Source organism: Ornithorhynchus anatinus, chromosome 9 (assembly GCF_004115215.2).
Source record: "Ornithorhynchus anatinus isolate Pmale09 chromosome 9, mOrnAna1.pri.v4, whole genome shotgun sequence".
Lineage (NCBI taxonomy): Eukaryota > Metazoa > Chordata > Mammalia > Monotremata > Ornithorhynchidae > Ornithorhynchus > Ornithorhynchus anatinus.
Window position 1 is genome coordinate 18,468,800 of NC_041736.1, and position 27,882 is coordinate 18,496,681.

General features: G+C 39.0%; 1 protein-coding gene across 1 annotated transcript; it reads right to left on the bottom strand.

Annotated features, from left to right (window-relative positions):
* Window positions 1-43: 43 nt before the first annotated feature.
* Window positions 44-27,879, bottom strand: CIR1 (corepressor interacting with RBPJ, CIR1). Its single transcript, XM_007671253.3, has 10 exons — window positions 27,735-27,879; window positions 23,987-24,081; window positions 22,946-23,019; window positions 22,498-22,508; window positions 22,344-22,408; window positions 21,932-21,980; window positions 20,825-20,942; window positions 5,194-5,300; window positions 3,377-3,462; window positions 44-2,120 (listed from the first exon to the last, which is right to left on the bottom strand). The coding sequence occupies exons 1-10, from the start codon at window positions 27,804-27,806 to the stop codon at window positions 1,400-1,402; spliced, it is 1,398 nt and encodes a 465-aa protein (XP_007669443.1). The 5' UTR covers window positions 27,807-27,879; the 3' UTR covers window positions 44-1,399.
* Window positions 27,880-27,882: the final 3 nt, after the last annotated feature.

Below are 27,882 nucleotides of genomic sequence, written 5' to 3' on the forward strand. Positions count from 1 at the left end.
TTACTTTTGGGGGGGGCAGGAACAGAAGGGAGGGAACAATATATTACACAGTATCCCATGGTTTATTACAGCCTATACATTCCAGACCACATCAATTGTTTTTATTTTTATTTGTAAACGTTTTATTTCTTACCAAACTTTAGAGTTTCCTCTTCTGGAAAGATTCCAAACTACTACTACTACTAACTTATGAAGAGGCACATTGATTCAATAAAATTTATTTAAGCAAACAAAATCTACTGGCTCTTAAAGCCTGAGAGTTTCGAAGGTAGTAGGGTCACAATTGGAAAGAAATAAAACTGAAATGTGAAAAAGGGACACAGACAATACATTTTTAATGTGACTTATGGATGAGCGGCCTTAGCAAATTCTGGCAGGTTGTACTAAAAGGATTGCTTCTCTCCATCCGTTATTTTTTCACATCCATTTGACTTACATAAGGCAATGTTACGTTCGCAAAGAGAACACATGCATTTGATTTGTGTACCTGTTCCTTTGAAACAATATTGAACACTAGAGAATAATGTTTTTCTTATTGCTTCTAAAAATAATGGAGTTTATTAAAATAGTTCATCTTTATGACATGTGGTAAAAACACAGACCTTAAGAAAAATAAAAGCATAACAGCTGCATGACAACATAAGAAAGACCATCCGAATTAACATCCTTCTGCATACAATTAAATACCTGGAAACAGTTAAGTATTCTTTTCATGTCTTGAAAAATTACCAAACAATAACGTGACTCTGAACTGACACAGACCACAGGGTTCAAGATGTTTAGATAAACTTTCAAAAATATCCAAAACCTTTGGCTATACCCGATTCAAGATATTATGGTTAGCCATTTCAATTCAAGAAATTTCCTTCTTCGGTAGAAATCAAAAAAGAAAAAAATTAGTATCGAAAATTCTCTGAAAGGCTGCCTGAAGCAGCACATTAGAACATTCGAAAAATGCTATCACAGCAGTTTAAACCTGCTGGGGGATTTCACAAAAGATTACTTTGGCCAAAACAAATTTAAATCTTAAAAGAAATAGGAACGCAAACAGACAAATCTCAAATTAAATCTCTCCCATTCAGGGTACTGTCATTCCTCTTTTAATGATATTTCAAATAAAAGGAAATGGCACCTACAAAGTTATATGCGGCCTAAGCAGTCCAAGAGAATAAGAAACATTTACCGGGAGAAAAAAAGGTCTACAGTCAAAATAGGTTACTTACAAATATTCACAAGATTCATTCTTACGGTACTGCTGCAGTTTTGTGCATGAAATGACAGTTTATAGAAGTGGAAAATGAAAATAGACCTTTTTATTAGAAAGACAACAGTGCACAATTTAGCCCTTGCTTGAAGGTATTAAAAAAACAGTAGACAGATTTTTATTCCCTGGCAACTGTCACACATACTCTCTCTCCATTCTATTTCTACTTCGGCTTCTTTCTCTACGTTCCACCTTACTACACTTATTTCCAGAGTTCTCTCTATATTTCTTTCCCTCTCTCTGCACATCTGTGTTACAGCTCCGGGCTTCATTTTTCCTGTGCCGCTCTTCACTGGAGCTTCGACTTGGTCTTTTTCTTGTTTGCCTTTGCCTGTAACTGCCGTGACTTCTCCCACTCCTCTCATCCTTGCTTTGGCTCCTGCTATCTTCATTCCTTTCAGATTCCCTCTTGTCTGGGCTCTGGTTTCTCCTTTTGGACTTTCGGTCAGAACCACTGTAGTGCCATTTATCATCCTCCCTAGAACTATCGTGCTTTAAAAGATGAGTCTTCTCCTTGGTTTTTTCCTTGTTGCCGTGACTACTGGAGGGCTCCTTGTAAAGTTTTTTCTTCATAGACTTTTCCTTCCCTTCAGAATCACTGCTGCTAACCTCTGAAAACTTGTCTTTTTTTCTCTTCTTAGAATACATCTTCTTTTGTGCTCCTCTCTCTTTGCTGTCACTCTCACTATCACTGCTGCTTGCTGAAGTCTCACTGGAGGAGGAAGAGGAAGACGAGGAGGAGGAGGAGGAGCTGCTCTTATGTTTTTTCTGCTTACTTTTGCTTTTCTTCTTTTGCAGCTTCTTCTTTTTATCTTTTTTCTTTTTTTTCTTTTTCTTTTCAAGCCGATCTAATTTCCTTTATTTTGGAAATAAAACCTCATCAGGAAAAGCATGTCCTAAGGAACAGCCCTTCCACTAAAGTTCATTCATTCGATCGTTCAATCGTATTTATTAAGCGCTTACCGTGCGCAGAGCACTATATTAATTCACTGCTAAAAATAGCATAATTTCAAATGTCATATTTTAAATAACCTAAAACACCATAAGTAACACTAAAGTGATATTGTTTTATTCCATTACAACACTATTGCGAGGACTACTGTCAAAAGAGAAACTTGTAATGTAAGGCGGTCTCAGAGTGCTAGTGCAGAATCGATGGCTCGATCAACCTCACTTTGTAGTTTTTCTTTTAAAAATCCAATAACGTTACTAATTTCCCCCACACATACAACCTAAAAACTCAAAGTAATGGTTTGCTTTTTATTAGCACCATGCAAAGTAGTCCCCAAAGCTAATTCTTGGAAGAGTTTTTTTGCCTCATGCCATAATTTTAACTCCTCTTTTTTCCTTTATCACGCTTAACAATGAGTCAGCATTTGACAGGAGTTAGAGCTAAAAACGGTAATTCTGAGCTAAAGAAAGCCTATAAGGCAATACTATTTGGGGCTCCTGAGAACACAAATGCATTTAGAAATTTTACAGTATAGCGAAAGTGATGGTTAAGTTGACCAGGTCGGTAACAGAGGAATAAAAATATCAAAGAGGAAACCTAGAGACACTTAATGGGCTTTAACCTTTCTTTTTAATTTTGATCTAGTTCTTCATTAAATACGCCCTGAGAATTTGTATACTTATCAAAATAATAAGGAAGGTATTTATGGAGTCTGGTAGCAGTCGTTCAGAATTTTTAAAAGCATTTCAGACTCTCTAGAATACTTAATTGATCTACCATCTCTCTCCCTGATGTAGCTAGCTTTTGAAGGGAAATGTAAACTTATTCCACTTATCATTTCTGGTATTTCTGTAGAACATTATGAGCTCCCTCTACTGGAGGTATAGCAATAATTTCTTAAAAAATATTTTCTGAGCTGATGTACAGAAGGTCACATCATTCGCCTAAAAAGTCCTTTTAGAATATCTGAAAAGTTCTAACACTTAATAGGGTGAAAAAAGTTACACTGGAAGAAAAAACAGCTGTGCTTTCAAAGACTAAATAGTGTTTAAAAATCTATTAAAAAGTTTGAGTCAATTAATGGATTTCAATCTCACATTAAAATTAAAATACCTTTGGAGTAAGTAAAACCCACTACGCATACAATTCTAGGTACCTACCTGAGAAGTTTCTGTTTTTGTTTAGTTGATAGTGATTTTAAAAATTCAACTTCTGGGTCTTCTTCATCTTCACTTGCCACATATTCCTGCATCAATAAGGGAAAGAGTAAAATTTTAGATTTTAGATTAAAGTAAGCCTCAACAAATGAAACATTTTATAACCAATCATATTTATTGAATGCTTACTGTGTGCACAGCACTTGTTACCAAGTGCTCGCCAATGGACAAGAGAGTTAATAGGCAAATTTTTTCCCCCCAAGGAACGAAAAGTCTAACAGAGGGCAGAGATACTAAACTAATTTAGAAATGGGAAGAAGGAAAGTGGTACTTAGCAGAGTGCTTAAGTAACTCCACGGCCTAGTGGAAAGAACATGGCTCTAGGATTCAGAGGATGTGGGTTCTAATCCCGGCTCCACCATTTGTCTGATGTATGTATGACCTTGGACAGGTCACTAACTTCTCTGTTGCCTGAGTTACCTCATCTGTAAAATGGGCATTAAGACTGTGAGCTAAATGTGGGACATGGACTGTGTCCAACATGATTATCTTGTATTTATCCCAGTGCTTGGTACAATGCCTGGCACATATTAGCTCTTAACAAATGCCATTAAAAAAAAAAGTAATGGGGCATGTCCAAAAGGGCTAGAGGTGGCTATGACTTTGAAATAAACTGTACTATAGGAACTTAATCCAACTTCCTCCTTGATTTTTAAATAATGATATTTATTAAGCACTTACTATGTGCCAGGCATTTTTCTAAGCGCTGGGGCAGATACAAAATAAGCTCACAGTTTTAATCCCCTTTTTCAGATGAGTTAACTGAGGCACCGAGAAATAAAGTGATTTGCCCAAGGTCACACAGCAGACAAGGGGCAGAGACAGTATTAGAACCGCAGTCCTTCTGTCTCCCAGGCCTATGTTCTTTCCACTAGGCCAAAGAATTACTTAAGTTCTTACTGGTGAGAAAACATTTAGTACACTACTGAAAGGGAATATACTGAATGAACAGGGAAGTAAACATGTGAATGCAGGATCCATTTTCAATTGAACCCTTTCATGAAGGCTACTGACAGTGGGTAGGCTAGGGAGGCTAATTCCTACCTCAATCGATCAATCAATGGTATTTATTGAGCACGTACTCTGTACAGAATATGGTACTAAGCGCTTGGCCATGTACAATACAACAGAGACACATTCCCAGCCTTCCATACTGGGTCACCTCACAACCTTTGCTTAGAGTTTTACTTTGAATTTGAGAAATTCATAATGAAAAAGGTCAGAAGCCCCAAAAAGGGACTTCCACAGGTATCACCTTAAAAAACTGACCCTGAGAGCAATTTTGCCATAAATTGAATTCTTGAAGTGCTTAATCCTTCCTTAAAATGCTGAGACAGGATGAATATCACATAGTGTAGTCAAATAGTGCAAATAAATATCTTAAAATTTAGTGTTGGGTGGGGTTTGTTTTTTTTTTTTTAGGCTTTAAACATTCCATCCTTCTCTTTGGTTTATATCCAAAGCCCCCTAAGGGGTAAGAGAGCAAATAAAAACCCTGTCAGTTGTGGGAGACATTCCATCTCTACTAACCTAGCAGAGACATTTAATTTATTCAAATAGGTGTTGAAAAATCATTTCCTATTTGTCATCTTAGTTAAAACAATAAAGAAGCAAAAACTACAATAAGTTTCAGGACATTTTCCATTACTCTATCATGCCTTCCTATGGATATGCATATTGAAAAACATTAAGTAGCAATTCACAAGCAATCACATTTAGATTTATAGACATTTTCAGCTTACTGATAAAAAGATCATTACCTGTGATGGATCATTTGCGGTCAAGTTTCTCCCCAGTACATTTCGTTTCAGCGCAAACCCACTGTTTCTCATCTCCGCTATTAGCTCGGAGGGGTGCATTGATGGCCCTGTTCACAAAAATCACAGTTTGAATGTATCATTTAGATCTCTCTACCTTTTTCGGACTCCACAGTAGGAATGCAGTTGAAGCTTTGTTAAGGAAAATCACAACTAAATCAACTCAATAATCTTCTGCTGAGCAAATAATCAGATATGATTTTCTAAAACAGCAGTGTGGAGATTCAGAATAGAAAATAATTGCATTTTTCTTTACGTGCAAGGGGATTCTCTTCTTATGTAACTTTGTCATATTGAAAAAATACATTTAGGCATTGTCTGGATGTAGGTTTTAGGTGAGAGAAAAAAAAGACAGGAGACTTCACCACGTTTCTGTAAAGCTTTAAAATCACACTGCCCAATAAAATGCAATTAAACATGGACATGCTAAAGCCATGACCATCATTTTTTAAAGAATAACTTTCAATCCAAAATGCCACACTTTACACAAAAAACAAGTGGCTTTTGAATTTATTTCTGTCAGGTCTTTTGTTAATTATTTTTGTTTTATGGCACTTGTTAAGCACTTAGTATGTGCCAGGCACTGTACTAAGCACTGAGGTGGATATAAGCAAATCAGGTTGGACACAGTCCCTGCCCCATGTGGGTCTCACAGTCTCAATACCCATTTAAACATGAGATAACTGAGGCATATAGAAGTGAAGTGACTTGCCCAAAATCACATAGCAGACAAGTGGTGGAGTCGGGATTAGAACCCATGACCTTCTGACTCCCAGGCCCCGGGCTCTATCCACTATGCCACGCTGCTTCTCCTGTCGACTATCTTTCCTGCCATTCTCTCGGCATTTCAAACCTGGACTTTCCTGATTCAGCATGGCTTAGTGGAAAGAGCCCAGGCTCGGGAGTCAGAGGTCATGGATTCTAATCCCGGCTCTACCACTTGTCTGCTGTGTGACCTTGGACAAGTCACTTAATTTCTCTGTGCCTCAGTTTCCTCATCTATAAAATGGGGATTAAGAATGTGAGCCCCACATGGGACAACCTGATTACCTTGTATCAGTGCTTGGAACAGTGCTTTGCATATAGTAAGCGCTTAACAAATACCATCATTATTATTATGATTGTTTTGCATATTGAGATGGTACCTGATCAGCTGGATATAGGAGGTTGAGCCTTTCTGCTATATAATAGCAGTTAAAAAAAAATCAGCTAACCTTAAATAACCAGCACAGCTTCATGGTTTTGAGTCCCACAGATTTGGTGGCTTTGCAGAGTTCAGATGTAGGAGTGTAATTTACAAAAGCTGGAAATTTCTGCACTGAAATTTCAGAACCACAACTGCTCATTGGTAATTTCATTAGATGTCAAATAAATCTGGCAAACTAGCATGCTAAGAATCAAGATGAAAAACTACTCAGTATTCCACTCGAATAGAGGGCCAAGGGCTTTTCCATTACGATGAGAGGTTTCTAATTTCATCAGTTTTCATCAAAAGATGTGTAATTTTCGAAACGTTTTAGAAAACATGCTTCTTTTATTTTTTATTCCTTTACTTAAAATCACTTCAACAAAGTACATTTCCCCATTTTTGATCAGGCAGCAGTCATTGGCCAGCTACCGCAAAAATTTTTCTAACATTAATTTTTTAATAATGTAACCGAGTGAACTAAGCACAATGCATATCTATATAGTAAATAGTAATCTACCACAAACATCTGATTTCATAATTAGCAATGGGAAATAACTGTAAAGTAGCAGTGAACTGGTGAAAAATACCGGGATATACTATTTCCTAGTTTGTGAAAAGTGTTATAAAGAGTGTAGGTGGGGAAGTATATGAATCAATTTGGGTTATCAAAAGATAAGTGTTTTATCATTACCACTAAATCTTCCAGCTGGAAAACATGATTAACGGAGTTTAGTTGAGATGATATTGCTTCACATTGTATTTATTATTTATTAAGCAGTTATATGCACATCATGTTGTATTAAGGACAGTTCTTAATTAAAGACATGGTTCCTGCCCTTGGGGCATTTACATTTTAAAGACAGATGTAGAATATTTGCTTTCCCAAAATATAAGAAGTGGAAGGGACGAGTTTATAAATGCACATGTGAGTGCTATTTGGGGGGTAATTTCTGTTTTCCTTCTGGTTAGAAGCAGAGTGGAAATATAAAAGAAGGGGTGGGGGGAAGTAATTAAAAAGACCTCAAGGAGGAGGGAGTCCCTGACTTTGGCAGAGGGGAGCCCAAGGACAAGCAGTAGGACAAGAGAAGAAGGAGGAGCAGGGAAACAAGAAAGAGGAACAAGGAAAAGGAGCCCAAAGAGTAGGCTCCTGTGTTCCCACGGTCTCAGTGCTGGTTACCACCGCTGGCTGCTCTCATTTGGAAAGATCGACTGGATGACACTCACTCCAGCCAACGCAATGAAGTCCCTGGGACTTACTTCTACCCTTCCCTAGCTGCTGCACCCCACTTTGGAGGATATAGGTAGCTGGGTTTCACCAGAACTCTGTCAGCGAATGATTGTTTTCGTTCTGGTAGTTCACATCAATCAGTCATTTATTGAGCACTTACTGTGTGCAGAGCGCTGGGTACTCAGCACTTGGGAGAGCAGAGTTGATAGGCAGGTTCCCTGCCCTCAAGGAACTTACATGCTAGAGGGGAATTTGCAGAACATGATACCTTTTCCATTAGTGGTTATAGGGAGAATGGATAAGACAGGAAATGAATCCTTGGCTGTTACGGGGTTATACTTTTCTAATTTGTGATCACATTCTGCATGGTAAGTGACACTTTTAGGAATTACTCTGCTAATATACATTAAATGCAAGGAGTTCTGTATAAACAGCCATGTCATGCTAGGGTTTGACACTGCGCATCATCCAAACATGCACCACAAAGATAAAATCTGCAGGAAGATGTGAGGAATGTATAAAAATGATGACCCGGAATAGGCCCGGAACAGGTTACACCTATTAGGGGTTTAGGAGCATGTATCTAGGAGCAGTACATACTGGCTAAATTGTGAGCTCCTTGAAGGCAGGGATTGTGTCTACTAACTCTGTTGTGCTCTCCCAAGGGCTTAGTATAGTGCTTGGCACAAAAGCAGAGCTCAATAAATATTACTGATTATATAAAGAGGACTCTAATTTTGATCAAAATTCTTAAGTGATCATTGAAATCTATCCTAAAATCAAAGTCGATTAGCTCTATCCAGGCAGTATCACCTAGGCTGTGTCTCTATGTGCAGAGTTGACTAAGCCATGGTATACACATTCACTTATGTTCATTCTTTCTCTCTTGCATAAGCAAATGACCAATGGTGTTTTAGAATTCTAGAGCTGGAAGAGGCATTTACACCAGATATCCCGGGCAGGAGAATACCTAGACAATCTAAATTAGGTGGTGGTATATTCTTTTCCAAAGGATCTTCAAAGATGAGGGTCTTATAACCACCATTGATGGCCCACTACAGTATGTTATCACTTTCCTCCTTTGATCCAACTGAAATCTCTCCCTCCCACTTTCAATTAATCTCAATTCCTCTTGTTTGATTCTCAGTGGACAGGGAGAACAATTGCTATTCTTTCTTATTGTTTTCAGGGTCAGCACTAATGATAATTAATGCTTAAAATCTTTGGTCATTTTATTTTAAATGCCTACTGGTGATTAAGTCATTTTGGAATGCTGTAAGCATTATCTTAATTCAACATGATTGCATTTGTTGAAGTGATTGTAACATGAGGTTCCATTGTGATTTACTAGTTAATTAGCTTACTATTATATAATAAAATTATCCTCTGCTCTATTTTAATAGAATAGTAGTGGAAGCAAGAGATTCTTCAGTCCCAGAAAGATATTACAACCCAAGTATTTCACATTCACCCCAAATTTAAACCCTCAGATCTCCCTCACATTTTGCATGAACATTTTTTTCTTTTCCTTCTGCAACACCTGAAACTCTGAGGTCAATTTCCCCTAATTTTCTTGAATTTAGATAGCCTCAAATTAGGGGAAAAACACACTCTCTTTTCAGAAATAAACTGATGTTACATAAATCTTAAGCTAAAAATGACCATCCAAAACCTAAGAATGGATGTTCAAAGAAATCACTGCTCCTTTTGCCCTTCACAGCTTCTTGAATATTTACATATATTTCTCAGTAGGTAAAAACAAAATATGGAAATTGTGCCTTTTTCTTTAAACTGCCATTTAAACTGCCTGCTTTTTTAGATCAGTCCCTGGGACCCTCTGTAGTGCACTGCATGAGTTCAGTGGACCTCAGTGCCACTATCAGAAGTCAACTTGCCCAGTCTGTGGACTTACTCAAGCTGACCCATAAATCCCTGCAGCTTCATGTTCACAGTGCAGATGGGACAAGGCCAAACTGGGAATGAGCTGGGACTTACTTCTGGGGTGCTGTAGTGTGGAGCAGTTGACTCAGGAGGTGCTGTTTAAGAGGCCATGCAGATTGTGTTTATTTTTCTCTAATTCCATGTTTCATTCATTCAATAGTATTTATTGAGCACTTACTATATGCAGAGCACTGTACTAAGCGCTTGGAATGTACAATTCGGCAACAGATAGAGACAATCCCTGCCTAATAACGGGCTCATAGTCTAACAGAGTCTAGTGCTTTCAAGTATGGGTTGGAAGAACCCACACTTATAAGCTGTATTTGCTCTGGAGCCCACAGTATGCTGTTACCTGGTATCCTGGTATAACATTAACTTGCAGATAATTCTTAAAAAAAAAAAAAAAAAAAGCTTGGACTCTGTTCAAGAATATCCTCAAACTTGCTCTGAAAGCTCGAGCAATCTTTCTTGAGGTCGGAACCATATCTGTACACTGTTTGATGGTAGAGTAATGGATCTAACCATTTTCAAGAATATGTGAACAGAGATTGTTTCTAACAATAGTCAATCAGTGGTATTTATTGAGTACTCTCAGGAGCCTAGCTCCCAGTGCCTTACTCTGCTGATTATGGGGAAAATAAAATCTTGCCTTACTGAGAATGAGATATCCCAAAATCCCAACCAATTAGGCAGCCCAGGACATTGGCTGCTCAGAGGCAGAAACACTATTTGCATTACCACTGGTTTCTAAGCACCTCTATTATGATGCCACAGCCCACCACAAATGGAAATATAAAGGTTGCTTGCCTGCCACTCACCAAATGTCACCATGAAACTAATGCGGCTCCAACTGCAGCGGTGTGACAACCGTCACTGTCATCGTTAAATTCAAAGTCCAATTACAAGCCTTCACCCATTTGCCTTCTTAAAGAAAGAATTGGCATTTGATAATATAGCATTTTCTGGGGCCAAACTTTCTAGAAACTCTTCTTTATGAGTGTGCCAAAATATGATTAACTTTCCATACTGCTAGCTTGATCTAGAAATACAATGACTTCTTGCTCAGCCTCTATTGTGGTGGGGAATATGAGTTAACTTTATTAAGGAAGTTAACTTTATTTCACCATCACCTACATTATACTCACAAATTCCAATTTAGTTGAAAATTTAACTGATGATGCAGAAGGCAGAATGGAATATAATGCCTTCATCTGAAATGTATGGTTCTGAATGACAGGCAGTAATAAAACCTAGTTTTTCTTGCAAACAATGTTGTTGGAAGGTGATAATAAGGTTCCGGTTTTATGCCGGCACACTATAAAAGCAGGGTTTTGGGTTTCATTGCTTTTTGTGGATGTGTTAGACAATTAAAGTAAATGAAATGTACAGTTTTACTTTACATTACGTATTTAATAGAGATCAAATTGGCCTTCTTAGATATGAACTTGAATAAGAGCAGTGAGAAGCCTTATTGTTCTCCATAGCCACAAAGATGAACTGGCAGTGTATCAGGAAAATTCCCAGTATGCAGCAGTTTTTATTACAACCCAGTACAATTGGTTCTTGTGTAACCTTTAGAAAAATCATATGTGAAACATTTTAATCTTTATAAATAAAAATCACCCACACACTTTATTAATAGCTTAGTTCACTTTTTTCCTTAAGGTTCATATACCACTTATTCTTTAGAGCTAAGTTTTTTTTTAGGTGACTTTCCACAGCCTTTCTTGGAATCAAAAGCTGTGATATTAGGAATGGTTTATCTGATATAGTTGATAATTCTCCCTATTCACAATCCATTTTCTGAGTCCAATCTTGTCGTTAATATTTCTCCAAAACTTCCTTTTATATTTCATGTTGGGGTAGCTGTTGGGAAGATTTCTTAAAAAGAAAAACTGTAAATATAGCCTCTGGGCTCCAGATTAATATTAGATTTTGTTTTATTTTTCCAAGGGCTTTTGCATTTCTTAAGCTCATAACTCATAAATGATTGTACCTGAATAGAGATTAGAACCTCTTGAAATAGTTGAAAGCCAACGTGACACCCAATCAAATCATGCCTATCTCTGCTTTCCGTAATATTTTTGCAGATAAAGTTTTCCCTATATATGCTGCATGTTAAATATCTCAGTACTCTTTTAATGATGAAATTTGCTTTATTACTCATTGTGGTCCTACTTTAGAGAAACCAAGCAATATTCTTTATTCATTATTACAGTTTATTAGGTACCCAAAATGAACTTCAGTCATACCTAATCCTTCTTCTTACTTAATGCTCACTCTCCATTGGTTCACGAGCACATTTACACGGACCATGCTGCCAGTCCAGTGAATGGGAACCTAAAAGGAAATTACTAGGAAGCAACTAGGCAGAGTTTTGAGAAGCATATCATATCAAACAGATTCAATCTTCTTTAATAGAGGGATAGGCTACATAGACCAGGGGGAGGCAAGACAGGAAATTTTCCAAAATTTCAGTAATGGTTGATCCTATTCCACAAAACACTGCATAAAGAAACAGCACAGCCTCGTGGCTAGAGCTAGGGTCTGGGAATCTGAAGGATGTGGATCCTAATCCCGGTGATCTTGGGCAAGTCACCTAAACTTCTCTGTGCCTCAGTTATTTTACCTAAAAATGGGGATTAAGACTGTGAGACCCACTGTGGGACATGGACTGTGGCCAACTTGATTAGCTTAGTACAGTGTGTGGCACATAGTAAGAGCTTAACAGATATATTGAGCAGCTAAACTTGACTATTGTGTAATTCTGTCTGGTAGGTGCACTGTTTCTCAAGGATTATCCAAAGGACTGTCATCAGTGGCTCAATATCAACTAGGGAGTTGCATCGAATGGCATCCCACAGGGATGGGAGCAGTTCTATTCCAAACACTGGTTTCTTCCCTTAATGTGCGTTTTTGTTCTGTGCTTTGAGGGAATTAGGCAACACTCTTCTGACAAAGCACTTGTGTTTGGATAGAACATGATATGATGTAGGAACAAACGGTTGCATGTGGGCACTGGCACTGATCAAGATGCATACACTACAACGTGAGCAATCCTTGGCACAAGTTTGGAGAACTGAGTGAATCTGTATCTACCCCGGGTGAGGGAATTGAAAGAATGTTCACAAGGTGGCAGATGAAACTACATTCAGGGGGTTGGCCACATTTTGGAAGACAGGGAAAAATTTTGAAGAAATTTAGACAAATTGGAAAAGTGGTCCTGCAAAACAAGATGAAATACAGTAAACAGAGGGACAAAAAAACCCAAAACAATGTGAGTTGGGGAAAGACTGGAAAGACATTAATACAGTGGAAATGACCCAGGGCCCACATTTGGTCAGAGTGGATTAAAATAGCAATGAAATGCTATATTTTAAAAATGCTAACAAAAAACTGGGAAATAGAGAATGGCATGCAGGAATTGGGAAACAATCTTTGTATTGCACTAGTTTGGAACTGGTCAGCACCTTATTAAGAGCATTTTGTCCAGTTATGGCCACAGACCTTTGAAATGGTGATCCAGAGAAGGGTTTCAAAATTAAGGGAAAACAAGTCTTTTCATGAAAGATGATGAATGAAATGAAAGGAAGGCTAAGGGGCACCTCAAAATTGTCTTTAAAGTACGTGAAGAACTTTAATAAAATAACCATTTGTTCTCTATGTCCAATAAGGACTGAACAAGATGAAAAAACAGGTATGTTAAAGCAGGAGAGATTTCAGTTGGGTATAAGGAAAACACTGAAATGATAAAAAAAAAAAAAGCATGACATCTATTCTTCCCAAATCCCTTCCTCCTAACAATCAAAAGGATGGTATTCTCTAAGTCCTTATTGTGTGCAATAAAAAACAGAGTTAGCTGATACAATCCCTGCCCTCAAGGAATTTACAGTCTAGCAGGACTGTAAATGGGATTCTACTCACCTAACTTTCCCGTGAGTCGACAATATCACCAGCCTAACTGCTTTATCTGTCTCTCCCTCTAGATGTGAACTTGTGGGCAGGAATGTATCTGTTGCTATACTGTACTCTCTCAAGCACTTAGTACGGTGCTTTGCATACAGTAAGTGCTCAATAAATACAACTGAATGAATGCTTATTCACTCAATTCCAGCTCACCCGCTCCATTCCATCAATGCTTACCTACTCACTGGGCCTCCTTTGCATATTACCTGTTGCCAACCTCTCACTCACACCCTCTCCACTGCCTGGAAGTCTCTCCCCATTCATATATGACAGGCCAGTTCTCTACTCTTCAAAACCCTTCTGACATCACATTTCTAGGAAATTAAATTCTAATCTTTCCACCTGCCACATCAGTCCTTTCATACTGCCTTAGCACTTAAGTATCCACAAGGAGTGATAGCACTTCTATGTATATTTTATATATACTTTCTGTAATTTATTTCAGGGCCAATCTCCCCATTAGATTTTGAGCCCTTTAAGGGCAGATATTATGTCTACTAATTCTACTGAACTCTCACTAGAGCTATATAAAGTGATCTGCCCATAGTAGGTGCTCAATAAATATGGTTGTTTGATTGAAATGGGCTACTAAAGAGGTTAGGAATTTTATTTTCTGGAGGTCTGAAAGTCCCAAGTGCTTGACCTAACATTTGCTTTGGTTTGACAAGCTTCATCTGGTCTTCTGCTATATGGTTTTAAAGCTTTTTTTTTAAAAAAAACCTAGCCTCTTTTCATTTAAGGAGTACATCTGGTTCCCAGACATGTCCATGATGTATAATAAAGGCTAAAGATGTTCTAGCTGACTATTTTGCACAAGGTCTCAGATACTAATTAATCTTTTTAAAAACATGACACACCTTTTATTTATCATGCTTTCAAGGAGAACCTATGTGATTGAATATATCTACATATGACATATCCACCTTCAGATTTAAAGTACCTAATGGTCACCCTAGTGTGATTCCAGATTCCCTGGGTTCTCGAGGTTGATTTGAGGATACCAGAAGTGTCCGTATGCTTCCCAAGTTTCCGCGAAGGCCAAGGGCTACTCAAACTTTTTTCGAATCACTACATACAACTTTCTGGCCAAGCGGCTGACTGGACAGATGTCACGTGAGTTTCTTGTTCAAACATTTCCTAAAGGGTCAGAAGCAGCTTCCGCGTAGAAGTAGTGCGGGGAGTCCTGTACTTGTGCAGAAGTTTGCCAGTAGTTCTCTCTCATTGGCGTAATCTCTTGCCCATATCCTGCCTCTGACCTGGAATGCTCTCCCTCTTCATATCCGACAATTTTTCTCCCCATCTTCAAAGCCTTATTAAAGGTACATTTCCTCCAAGAGGGCTTCCCTAAGCCCTCCTTTCCTCTTCTCCCCCTTCATTCTGGGTCACCCTGACTTGCTCCCTTTATTCATCCCCTGTCCCAACCCCACACACTTACGTACATACATATGTAATCTTATTTATATTAATGTCTGTCTCCCCCTCTAGACTGTAGGGTCATTGTGGGCAGGGAATATGTCTGTTATATTGTACTCTCCCAAGCACTTTGTAAAGGCTCTGCACACAGTAAGTGCTCAATAAATACACGTAAGTGCTCCCTTTGGTATAAACTGATTCGGAAAATAGGGGAAAAAGGGTGTAGGAAGAGAACTGGAATCTGCACTTCTAAAAGATGGCATTTCCCTTACTCCCTCTTCCTTCTATGTCAACTGTGCACTTGGATCTGTACCCTTTAAACACTTGATATGCACCCCATCCTCACTTCCACAGCACTTTTGTACATATCCATAATTTACTTTAACATCTGTCTTCCTCTCTTAACTGTAACCTCCTGGTGGTTAGGGAATGTTGTCTACCAACTCTGATGTACCGAACGCTACACAGAGTAAGTATTTGATAAATACTACTGATTTATTGACTGAACCACAAACACATCTGTCCCACTGTGACACAAAAATATCCCATCGTGATACATAACCCCCTCTACAGTTGGCTTAATAATGCTAGTATTTAAAATCTTTAGCTCTGGACAACACATTTGAAACATGCCTCCACAAACAGAATACTTCCCCTTTCAAGGAGCATCTGATTCACTTCCAAATAATTAAAAAAACTATAGCAGTGAACAGGGCCAAACACGAGTAACAAAATGTGGAAGAAAGTTAATTAAATCATCAATTATCCAACACCAAATTAGCCATAGTAAGGCTGGAGCTTAGATACAGATGGTGCAAGGAGACCCCAACTAATTACCTGGTAGGCAGAGGTAGGTCATGATCAAGTTCCCCTGTCCCAATTTAATTACAGTGAGTTTGGCTTCTTTTTTTAAAACCTTTGCCACCAAAATACACTTAAAATTGATTCCTGAATCCATCCTAATTCTAGCTTTTTGAGAAGAACCTGGAGTTTCTTAGGTTAATTGGTTCCTGTGGTCAGGAATCAGTGGCCAGTTTTTGCTCATCCCTTTGTATGAGTGACATTGCTTTTCTTGTTTCGACATCTAGGTCCCTGATCTTAAATCTCAGATTTCCATACTGTTAAATGGAATGCTAACTTCAGCAAAGATGCATTTACATGGTTCTGGGTGCCGCAGCTAGGTAGCTGTGAGGTTAATGGTTCATTTAGCCATTTGCATCATTGGCAAATGTTGAAAATGAATAACATTACACTTTACCATGTATATAATGAATGTAGAAATGAAAGGTAAAATAAAACCCTAAATTCCTGAAAATGTTAAAACTGGTATCCATTTTACCTGAATTAAAAAAACCCTAAGTAAGCCATATCATTAATGTTAAACTGAATTTTTTAAAAATCACACAAATTATACCCTAAATATAAATCCTGGTGAATATTTTTAGGCTGTCTAGAAATAATTCTTATTCATATTTTTACAAATTCCACTCAGCTGAAAGTCTTAGGGTAATGTTTCATTCTGTGATTTCTAATATTTCTAGTAGTTTTGGGGTAGGACGATAACGGCATCAACTGTGAGATTAACACCTCCTTTTTTCTTTTTTAGGGTAAAGGTATTATGATATTACAAAGTACGTTTTTACTGAAAACTCAATCTGGAACATTTTATTTGAATGTTGCCTGAAGATTAAAGGTAAAGCAAACTTTATCAAAACCATTTTCAATATTAAGAACAAACCATAGTACTTTCAAAAATTAAAAGCTGATGTCTGAACTGTAACAAATGTTAAAAGGACAAATAAATGACAGATGCTGAAAGTTAATTAGAAGAACAAGGCATACACAGAGACATCAGGCAAACCCTTTACAGGTCATGGAATTACCTAGGATAGATACAAGTATATTCTGTATGGATTCATATTTACCGCTGAAAATTAAGTTCCACATATTACTATTCCTACATCTTGAACGTGAAACATGAAGTTAAGAAGAGCTTATCAGTGGAAAACTTATTCTAAACCAGCTTAGTCCAAAGAAGCATTTTGATTGCCTAATTTAACTTTGTAAAGGAGTAGTAAATCTTATAGTTGGTCTCTGTAAACCTCACAGCTGGAACATTCTAACACTACCTTGCAGTTCCCAGTGATCAAAGTAAGTTACTTTATGTACGAGAGTAAGAATTTCATAATGGAAATAATGCAACACCAGGGGGTGCAGTTATCATGAAATAATTACACTCCTGGGAGATTACAGACACAAGACTGGACCCCAGGGGTGTGATTATCCCATGATAACCACATCCACTGAAATTGCCTTATTGCAAAAATAATCTCTATTCACTGGTGAGACATTATTCAATAGGTGATTTTTTTTAAAAAAGGAAAAGATCGTATTTTTTACCTTGATCTGCAAGTGAATTAGGAAATTGGCCAGTTTATTTTTTCTCTGCATTAAAATTTAGAATACAGGATTGTTACCCATTGCTCTTCTGCTTAATGCAGGATGCACTGATTTTGTTTTTGAGAAATGCTTAGTTCTGATTATCGTTGGATAAATATCTACACAGTATATTGCCATTTTGTTTAGGTTAAGTTTGTTATTAACTGCAAGCAATTTTACTACAGCTTCTACTTTGTAATACAAACTTAACTGGAGCCTAACAATATTAAAAAAAATCACACCTAAATCATTTGCCTGAGAACTATGTTTCTGAATTCATTAAAGAGATATTCAGGGCCATGGTCTCCAATAAGACAACAAGTGTTTCAGATCTGTTTTGGATTGCAAATCTCTCCACATTTGGTTTTATAATCTAGATGGAAAATAAGGGAATAGTTTGGGACAATGTATGGCAACTAGAATAAAAGAGATGTTTTTGAGGCATGAGAACTTAGAAATTAAAATGATGTGTTTCTACACAACTGTCTGACACATGCATGAATCTTTCCCACTAAAGCTTCACGCATACCACCTAATTAGTCTTCAAGAACTGCTGAGGAATATTTTAGTGAAAAGGATTGGCTTGCAATTCTCAATTCTTTAAAAAATGTCCAACAGGCAAAGTTTCATTAATTTGGAAGTTGTATATCTAATTACCATATTGCAATGCATGTGCTTCCAGGGGAAGGATATTTAAAAGATTTGATGGAAGTCAATCTTTGGCCTTTCTCCAACTCCTTTAAAGAGTGCAGGTAATACTGAGGCACTTAAGTGTGCGTGTAGTGGGAGTGTGTGGGGGCATGTGGAAGGGACACAGTTCAGTTGCCCCCAGGGATTTTGGGGATCTCTTCCTGTCTATCGAATTTCTCTATCTCTCCCGGCTCACACTCTTTCCCTACAAAAGGGAAAACACAAGAGAACTAGCAGAACACACGTAAATGTAATGCAATGTGGCATTATCACTGCAAATTTTAAAACAGGTAAGTTACCAAATGTCCCTGTTGAAGATTTAAATGACTTTCATTGTGTAAATGTGTCATATCCAGCCAACCTGGTTAGTAATAAATGTGCAGCTTTATTAATGGGTTGTAAGTGTGCGATGAAAGTTAACATACTATTAACACCCTCATTTTTTGTTTCTCCTTCTAATAATGTTGTCCCTTGGATTTATATTGCACATGGTAATGTTTTGGATTGATGTTCAGTGTTTAATTGAGTACATACAAATATTTAGAATACACCCCCAACAATTTAAATAGGCTTTTCTGCAGTTGTTTTTTTTTTAATAAAAAATTCACAATAGCCAGGGTTGAAGGACAGATACTGTTTCAATTTTGGGTTTCAACTATCCTGGGCTTAATTCTAAACAACTTCCCTTGTCTCTGGGGATTTCAAAAATGAATGAGTCTGTTTCTGGTATTAAGTAGGGAATGTAATCCTGGGACATACGATTCTCTTTCATTTATTTACCACTTGCGAAGAGAAATGAAACAAAACAGCTTCCTTTTCTTCCTCTGGGTCACAAAGGTGCCTGATGTTTGCTGTCTGTGGGCATTTTGCATCTGTGGTTATGCCACGTTTTCTCTCAGTTTCCCTCTAAGGTTTGCATGGTGGGGCACAGCCCAAGGCGCCTATTAACACCAAGATCTGGGGCCAGAGCCAAAGCTAGCTGGGTTCTGCCTCCTTGCAGTTCCCTGTTTCAGGCACAGGGTAAGTCAGACTGATCTGGGAGGGGCCCAGCACTGCTCTGGGGAGGGGCAACTACAGATGGGCATCGATGTCCTCAGACATATGAATCCATACTGAAGCAGCGTGGCCTAGTGGATAGACCACAGGCCTAGAAATCAGAAGGACCTGGGTTCTAATCCCTGCTCCACCACTTGTCTGCTGTGTGACCATGGGCAGGTCGCTTCTCTTCTCTGTGCCTCAGTTACCTCATCTGTGAAATGAGGATTATGACTGTGAGCCCAGTGTGGGACAGGGACTATGTCCAACCTAATTTCCTTGTATCTTCCTAACACTTAGTATAGTGCCTGGCACATAGTGAGTACTTAAATACCAGAGGGCTCACAGTCTTAATCCCCATTTGACAGACGAGGTAACTGAGGCACAGAAAAATGAAGTGACTTGCTCAAGGTCACCCAGCAGACATGTGGTGGAGCCAGAATCAGAACAAAACTCTTCAGCAAGATCGCTGGTTAAAAAAACAACAATCAAAAACATTGTTTCTGAACATAGGGCTACGAATACAATAAATCCTTTGAAACCTGTATGACAGAAAGAGGGTGCACACCAGTACTTTTCAACAGAATCAACATAATTAAGGGAATGATGGAATGGCATCAAGATAGAAGATGGACTGGTGAATCTAAACATCTGCTGCTCACTAAGCCAGGTGTGCACTTGATAGTGCCAGACAGACCCAGACAAACAAAATAAGGAGAGGAAATGCAACAACCTACTTTAGAGGCTCAGACTAAGTGAATAGGATATAGTACAAAATGTAACTGATGAGAAAATCATGTCATTATTTGACTGCTGGGTATAGCAAGACCGTGGCTTTGTCCAAGCCATGTACTGCTGAATCAATCAACAGTATTTATTGAGTAGAGCACTATACTAAGGGCTTGGGTTAGTACAACATAAAGTTGGTAGGCACATTCCCTGCCAACAACCAATTTACAGTTTATGTCGCCACCAACCCCTCGCACATGTCCTCCCTTTGGCCTGGAACGTCCTCTCTCCTCAAATCTGACAGGCAATTACTATCCTCCCCTTTTCAAAGCCCTATCAAAGACATATCTCCTCCAAGATGCCTTCCCCACTCCCCTCTGCGTTGCCCTGACTTGCTCTCTTTATTCATCCCTCCTTCCAGCCCCATAGCACTTATGTACATACCTGCAATTTACTTATGAGTATTAATGTCTTCCCCTCTAGACTGTAAGCTTGTTGTGGACATTTCCTCCAAGAGGGCTTCCCTAAGCCCTCCCTTCCTCTTCTCCCCCTTCCTTCTGGGTCACCCTGACTTGCTCCCTTTATTCATCCCCCGTTCCAACCCCACACACTTGTGTACATACATATGTAATTTTATTTATATTTTTGTCGGTCTCCCCCTCTAGACTGTAGGCTCATTGTGGGCAGGAAATGTGTGCTTGTTGTTGTATTGTACTCTCCCAAGCGCTTAGTACTGTGCTCTGCACACAGTAAGCGCTCAATAATACAACTGAACGAATGAAAGGGAATGAAACTGTGCTCAGAAGAGTGAATAAGTAACAGTGAAAAGCTGATGGAAGAAGTGCTTTCTGCTTGATGTGATGGCAGGGAATAGATACACTTCAGTATTAGCCGATTCTCTGGAAAACTGAAAATATAACATAAAACAAATGTTCAAAGCCTACCTGAACCATCACTATTAACTGAACTGGCGTTGATTCCAGAAAGACCGAACAAAGGACACTCTCGATCAGTGTTGACGTGACCCCATTTGTGGCATTTAATGCACCTTACATTCCGCACCTGAGGAATAATCAGCATTGCCAAAGTTAGGCAAACTTTGTCTGATGCCTCACTATTTTTACATTTGTAAGGCTTTATGGGGAATATAGCAGGAATGATTTTCTTGTATTCTAAATGCAGGTCAAGAACATAAACTACAGGGCATCCTCCAAGAACATGTATTTCACTCCCAGTGTCTGTCTCCCACTGTAGATAGTAAGTTCCTTGTTAGCAAAGATCTTGTCTACCAACTCGATTGTATTGCACTTTGCTGAGTGTTTCATAGAGTGCTCTGCACACAGTAAGCAATCAGTAAACATCATGATTGATTGACTGCCCTTTTCAACCAAATTTATATGACCTTTAGAGCATATTCCTTAATTTCCCCTAATAATTCTCTCACCTGGTGTTAGGAATGCACTCTTACCCCTAGCTCAAATTCCTTCAAGTAAAATTTAAGTAGTAGTAACAGTTTTTATTGAGTACTAAGCACTGGGATGGGAGAGTACACAGTTGGGAATTAGACAGGGTTCCTGTACCTCTGGAGACTTGCTTTGTAACTGGGCCTCTGGGGAGAAAGGTCGCTGGTCTCCATGTGACTACCCTTATACCCTGAACACAAGTTATTCCACAGCCTTGCTTTCTTTAGGTTAAATGAGTAGCAGCATGGCCTAGTGGAAAGACGAGGGGCCTGGAAGTCAAAGGACCTGAGTTCTAATCCAAGCTCTGCCATTTGTCTGCCGTATTACTCTGGGCAAGTAACTTAACTTCTCTATGCTTCAGTTTCCTAATCCTGTACAACGGTGTTTCAAAACCAGTTTTCCTTCCTATGAGCCCCATGTGGGACAGGGTTTGTGTTCAAACTGATTAACTTGTATTCATCCCAGCATTTAGAACAGCTTTACCTTACTTCCATGAATTATAATGAACTTCACTCTTTTGGCTGAATGAAGCAATGAGCAAACATTTGAAACATATAGTTCTACCAAAGTGCAATGAATGCTACTTGCCTGGATACCAAATGGCTGGTCTCTGATGTTCATATCATCTTTGGCATATCTATTGGGATCAGAAAAATGTAAACATCACAAAAACTTGAAAATTATTCAGTCACAAATATTTTACCTTAATATAAAAAAATCTGTACAATCCAAACCAGCTACCTTTTAAAATATTATTCCCAACTTGGAAGTAATTCCAAAAGAAATCTTGCACCTCTAACTAGTATCCAGTCTAACAATAAGTAGAGAAGAAAGATCAATAAGAAATGATCCATAATATTAATAAGAAATGGCAGTTGAAGCCAAATGATAGCACTAGAAAAAGCACCAATCCTATAAGTGAAAAGGCCACAGAGGGGAAAAAAATATTGAGGGGGAAAAGATAGAGTGGATTTCACCCAGAAAAGAGATGATTTTGTACTTTTCTCGTGGGGCTCCTTTCTGCCATTCAAATTTATATTCAGTCTCTCCTTCTGCTTCTTCCTGCTAATAATAAGAAAAAAAGAACCTTTAAAAATGTTGAAAAACCTTAAAATAGTATCAAATTAAAATATCTTAAATTTGATTTAACTTACCTCTTTATTCTCTTGATTGAATATCAAAAATATAAAAATGGAAAGATTTATTAAAACCATGATATAGGCAACACTACTTATAGCCGAATACTGTGTCACGAAACACTATGCTCATTTTTATTAATTCCCTTGTAAAGCAAATTTTAAAATACTCAATTAAATACCATTTAATTAAAATTCTATTGTTATCGATTGGTTCCACATTTTCTCTAACAAACTATTTATAACATTTTGTAACTAGTAGAATTTAAGGAACTGAATATGAACTGAGCAAATGATAAATCCATTGTTTTAGGAAACCCATATAATAAAATATTGTCATAAGCTTTCCTGTTCATTTATACATCACGTGCTATTTCTTATAGTTAGTACCATTTTTAATGCTAGCTAACAATTTTCCTCAGTATTATAAAGTATTTCTCAATCATTAGTACACACAGAAACTTACCCTTTTTGGCTCCTGGTGGGGCTTCATACATGAAATTAAGACCGTTCTTCACACGTTCATCTCCCATAAGCAACCTAAATAGGGGGGAAAATGGGTTTACTGTTTTTCATAGTTCTGACTGTAGTGATCACTTCCTCAAAAATTGCTATCGAGGATGGGTAGCCACTCAGGCCATGTGATAATTAGCAGCAGGTCTAAAGCTGTGTGACTTTGGGCAGGTTACTTTACTTCTCTGTGTCTCAGTTCCCTCATCTGTAAAATGGGGATTCAGACTGTGAGCCCTCCGTGGGACAACCTGATTACCTTGTATCCCCCCAGCGCTTAGAACAGTGCTTGGCACATAGTAAGCACTTAACAAATACCATCATTATTATTATTATTATTTGCAAAGTGGTGGTGGAGAGTTCAGAACAAGGGGATGGATTTTTGTATATGCGTTTATTCAACTGTGCATTCAATTACTGATTTTGATTACTCTGTAAATACTTTTATGTTTGTCTCCCCAAGAGAGTTCCTAGTAGCCAGGGAATATGCCGCTTTGTTTGGCACTTGCTTAGGATAGTGTACTGTATTGAGTTGATGCTCAAAAATACTACTATGCCTACTGATAGGATCAAGTTTCATGGTCACCGAGTCAAAAAGATGAGGAAATCAAGTTTGGAATGAAAACCACAGTAGTAATAACAGCACTTATTAAGCTCTTCTTGTGGACAATGGACTATTCTAAGCACTGGGGGAAAATAATACATGGCTGAAAATTAGACATAGTCCTTGGTCCCCAAGAGGAACACAATCTAGGAATAAGGGGTGTGAGTTGGCAAAAGGCACAGTAAAAAAAGAGGAAAAAAACAACTCTCCCCTCCCCCCCAATAATAAAAGAAACAAGGATGATGATATGTAAGGCAAAAGCAATAGACATTGTGCCTAACAGCAAAGTTTCAGGTACTTTCAGGTCAGAGTCCAGGGATTACAACCATAAGAAGCACAGCAAATGTTTTAAAAGTTGAGGCCACAGGCTGCTGGAGTTACATAATTCCTTACCTGTTATCATAAGATTCTTGTTCTTTAAGATACTGTTGCATTAATTCTTCTTGTTTCTTCTTATCATACGATATCTTCTGTTCGGCCATCCATACCTGGTAAAAGTATTAAAATATTGGAGAAGCAGCTTGGCCAAGTGGAAAGAGCACAGGCCTGGGAGTCAGAGGACCTGCATCTAATCCCGGCTCTGCCACTTGTCTGCTGCGTGACCTTGGGCAAGTCACTTAACTTCTCTGTGTCTCAGGTACCTCATCTGTAAAATGGGAATTAAATCCTCCCTCCAACTGAGATTTATGAGCCCCATGTGGGAGAGGGACTGTGTCCAATCTGATTATCTCATAACTACCCCAGCGTTTAGAACTGTACTTGACACACAGTAAGCGGTTAACAAATACCACGAAAAAGATGTTTAATGTTTCCATTTCATGAAGAAGGTCACATCAGTTTTTTTTATAATGCAGAAGTTGTGATCTTGATGGATCTCATGATATGGAAAAATAGCATTATTAGTATTCACCCCTGGGTCAATGCCATGCTCAGAAGTTTCTTATAACACTGTTGCACTGATTTGTGAATTGTGTTTTATTTAGCTAAACCCATTAATTATGGTTAAAACAATGTGAATTAGTGAAGGACATTAAGAACTATTTGACCTACCTTTAATGTTTTCCCCTAGGAAAGCCTGGCCTAAACCTTGCTGGGAACTGGCACAGCAGGACAGTGGGGGATCAAAAGAGACCATTTCACTGGCTTCAGGAGAGGATTTTGCAAGCCCAGAGTAAGCTTCTTGTAGGCTGAGACTGTGTCTACCAACTCTATTGTTCTGTATTATCTCAAGCACCTACTACAGTGCTCTACACACATTATGGGCAGGGAATATGCCTTCTAATTCTGTTATATTGTAATCTCCCAATCCTTTTAGTACAGTGCTCTGCAAACAGTAAGAGCTCAATAAATACCACTGATTAAGTGCTCAATAAATGTCTTTGACTGACTGGAATAACTCTGTGAAGTTGGAACAGGGGTCCAGCGTGGCGCAGTGGAAAGAGCACGGGCTTTGGAGTCAGAGGTCATGAGTTCGAATCCCAGCTCTGCCACTTGTCGGCTGTGTGACTGTGGGCAAGTCACTTAACTTCTCTGTGCCTCAGTTCCCTCATCTGTAAAATGGGGATTAAGACTGTGAGCCCCACGTGGGACAACCTGATTCCCCTGTGTTTACCCCAGCGCTTAGAACAGTGCTCTGCACATAGTAAGCATTTAACAAATACCAACATTAGAACATTATTAGAACATGTGACTCCTAAAAGAAACCACTGACAAAATATTTTGTATAGCTTCTGAAAATGCCTTTTACACTTTTACAAGATTGTGCAAATTAATCTCCTGGGCCTAATAAGAAATACCAAGGTGGCATGCCTTAGTAGAAGACAGCATGCGATTGGGTTCAAACTCCTGCATTGCAGTTACTTGTTGTGTGTTAACTATTAATATGAGGATAATAGTATCAGCCTCTCACTTCCTTTTAGACTGTGAGCCTCAGGTGGAACAGGGTGTGTCATCTGATTATCCTATATCTACCCCAGTGTTTAGCACAGTGTTTCACCCTAATAAACCATATTTATAGTTGTGGCAAGGAGGGATGTGAGCAGAATAGGGATGTTGCCACCCATTCCCGTTCTGTACAGTATTTAATTTGATGTTTATGGCATCGTGTCCTCTTTCCTCTCTCTCTCCAAAGGGAGACCTGTGTTTTGAATGACACAATGTATCTCATAGGGCAGGATGAAATTAGCGGTGGCAGAAGGCAAGGGGGAGGCTTAATCCTACCCCAAAGTACCAATCGTAAGGTTCTGGATTTAGTTCAGAAGAGAGAGGGGCTAATAATAATAATAATAATAACAATTATGGTACTTGTTAAGCGCTTATTATGTGCCAAGCACTGTTCTAACTGCTGGGGTAGATATAAGTTCATCAGGTTGAAGACAGTCCCTGTACCACATTGGGCTCGCACTCTTAATCCCCATTTTTTACCGATGCGGTAATTGAGGCCCAGAGAAGTTAAGTGACTTACCCAAGGTCACACAGAAGACAAGTAGGGAGGGAGGAAAAGCCACCTCGCTGAGATGGTTCTTAATGAGAGGACTTAATGTCTGGCATCACAGTCTTTAGTGAGGAGCCGTTGACGTGTCCATTCCCAATTTCATACATTTTAGGGAGGAAACTATTGCTGGATTTAGGTTTTCTATGCGTGAGACATCGTTCCCTCTAAATTGTAAGCTCGAAATTCATTCATTCATTCGTATTTATTGAGCGCTTACTATGTGCAGAGCACTTGGAATCTGGTTTTGTTTTGCTGTTTGTCTCCCAAATTTAGACTGTGAGCTGTTGCTGGGCAGGGATTGTCTCTATCTGTTGCCGAACTGTACATTCCAAGCGCTTAGTACAGTGTTCTGCACATGGTAAGGGCTCAATAAATGACTGAATTGCAACAGAGAGAGACCATCCCTGCCCAATGATGGGCTCGCAGTCTACATTCCAAGCGCTCGGTACAGCACTCTGCACAGAGTAAGCGCTCGATAAATACTACCGAATGAACGAGAAGCAGCGTGGCTCAATGGAAAGAGCCCGGGCTTGGGAGTCAGAGGTCATCGGTTCGAATCCCGGCTCTGCCACTTGTCAGCTTTGTGACTGTGGGCAAGTCACTTCACTTCTCTGGGCCTCAGTTCCCTCATCTGTCAAATGGGGATTAAGACTGTGAGCCTCACTTGGGACAACCTGATTACCCTGTATCTCCCCCAGCGCTTAGAACAATGCTCTGCACATAGTAAGTGCTTAACAAATACCAACATTATTATGCTGTTTATTACCCCAGCGCTTAGAACAGTGCTCTGCACAGAGTAAGCGCTTAACAAATACCAACATTATAATTATGATTATGACCCCAGCGCTTAGAACAGTGCTCTGCACATAGTAAGTGCTTAACAAATACCAATGTTATAATTATGATTATGACCCCGGCGCTTAGAACAGTGCTCTGCACAGAGTAAGCACTTAACTATCAACATTATAATTATGATTATGACCCCAGCGCTTAGAACAGTGCTCTGCACACAGTAAGTGCTTAACAAATACCAACGTTATAATCATGATTATGACCCCCGCGCTTAGCACAGTGCTCTGCACACAGTAAGCACTTAACAAATACCAACATTATAATTATGATTATGACCCCAGCGCTGAGAACAGTGCTCTGCACACAGTAAGCACTTAACAAATACCAACATTATAATCATGATTATGAGCCCAGCGCTTAGAACAATGCTCTGCACTCAGTAAGTACTTAAATACCAACATTATAATTATGATTATGACCCCAGCGCTTAGAACAGTGCTCTGCACATAGTAAGTGCTTAACAAATACCAATGTTATAATTATGATTATGACCCCGGCGCTTAGAACAGTGCTCTGCACAGAGTAAGCACTTAAATATCAACATTATAATTATGATTATGACCCCAGCGCTTAGAACAGTGCCCTGCACACAGTAAGCGCTTAACAAACACCAACATGATTATGACCCCAGCGCTTAGAACAGCGCCCTGCACACAGTAAGCGCTTAACAAATACCCATATTACGATTATGAAGAAAGGGGGGAGACAGGCGGCAGAGCCAAACAGACGAAAACAAAAGATCGGCAAGAGAATGCAGGGGGGCGAGGAGGGAGGGTTGGCCTTTTCCCGCGTCACCTTCTTGATATTGGACTTGGAGGCAGGGTGGAAGTCCTTCTTGCACATGAAGTTGGCGAACGATTTCCCCATAGTGGCAACGGCGGGGCCTTCGGAAGGCGAGCGGCGACCCCCAGGACCAGCCGGAAGTGGGCCGCCGGCGGCCGGC

Bases quoted from the DNA above. Each gene is read 5' to 3' on its own strand.
- CIR1 (XM_007671253.3), bottom strand. From the start codon at position 27,806: ATGGGGAAATCGTTCGCCAACTTCATGTGCAAGAAGGACTTCCACCCT. The intron at 23,020-23,986 runs GTAAGGAATTAT...CCCCCTATTTAG, and splicing joins CAAGAATCTTATGATAACAG to GTTGCTTATGGGAGATGAAC. The intron at 20,943-21,931 runs GCAAGTAGCATT...ATTATTCCTCAG, and splicing joins ACCAGCCATTTGGTATCCAG to GTGCGGAATGTAAGGTGCAT.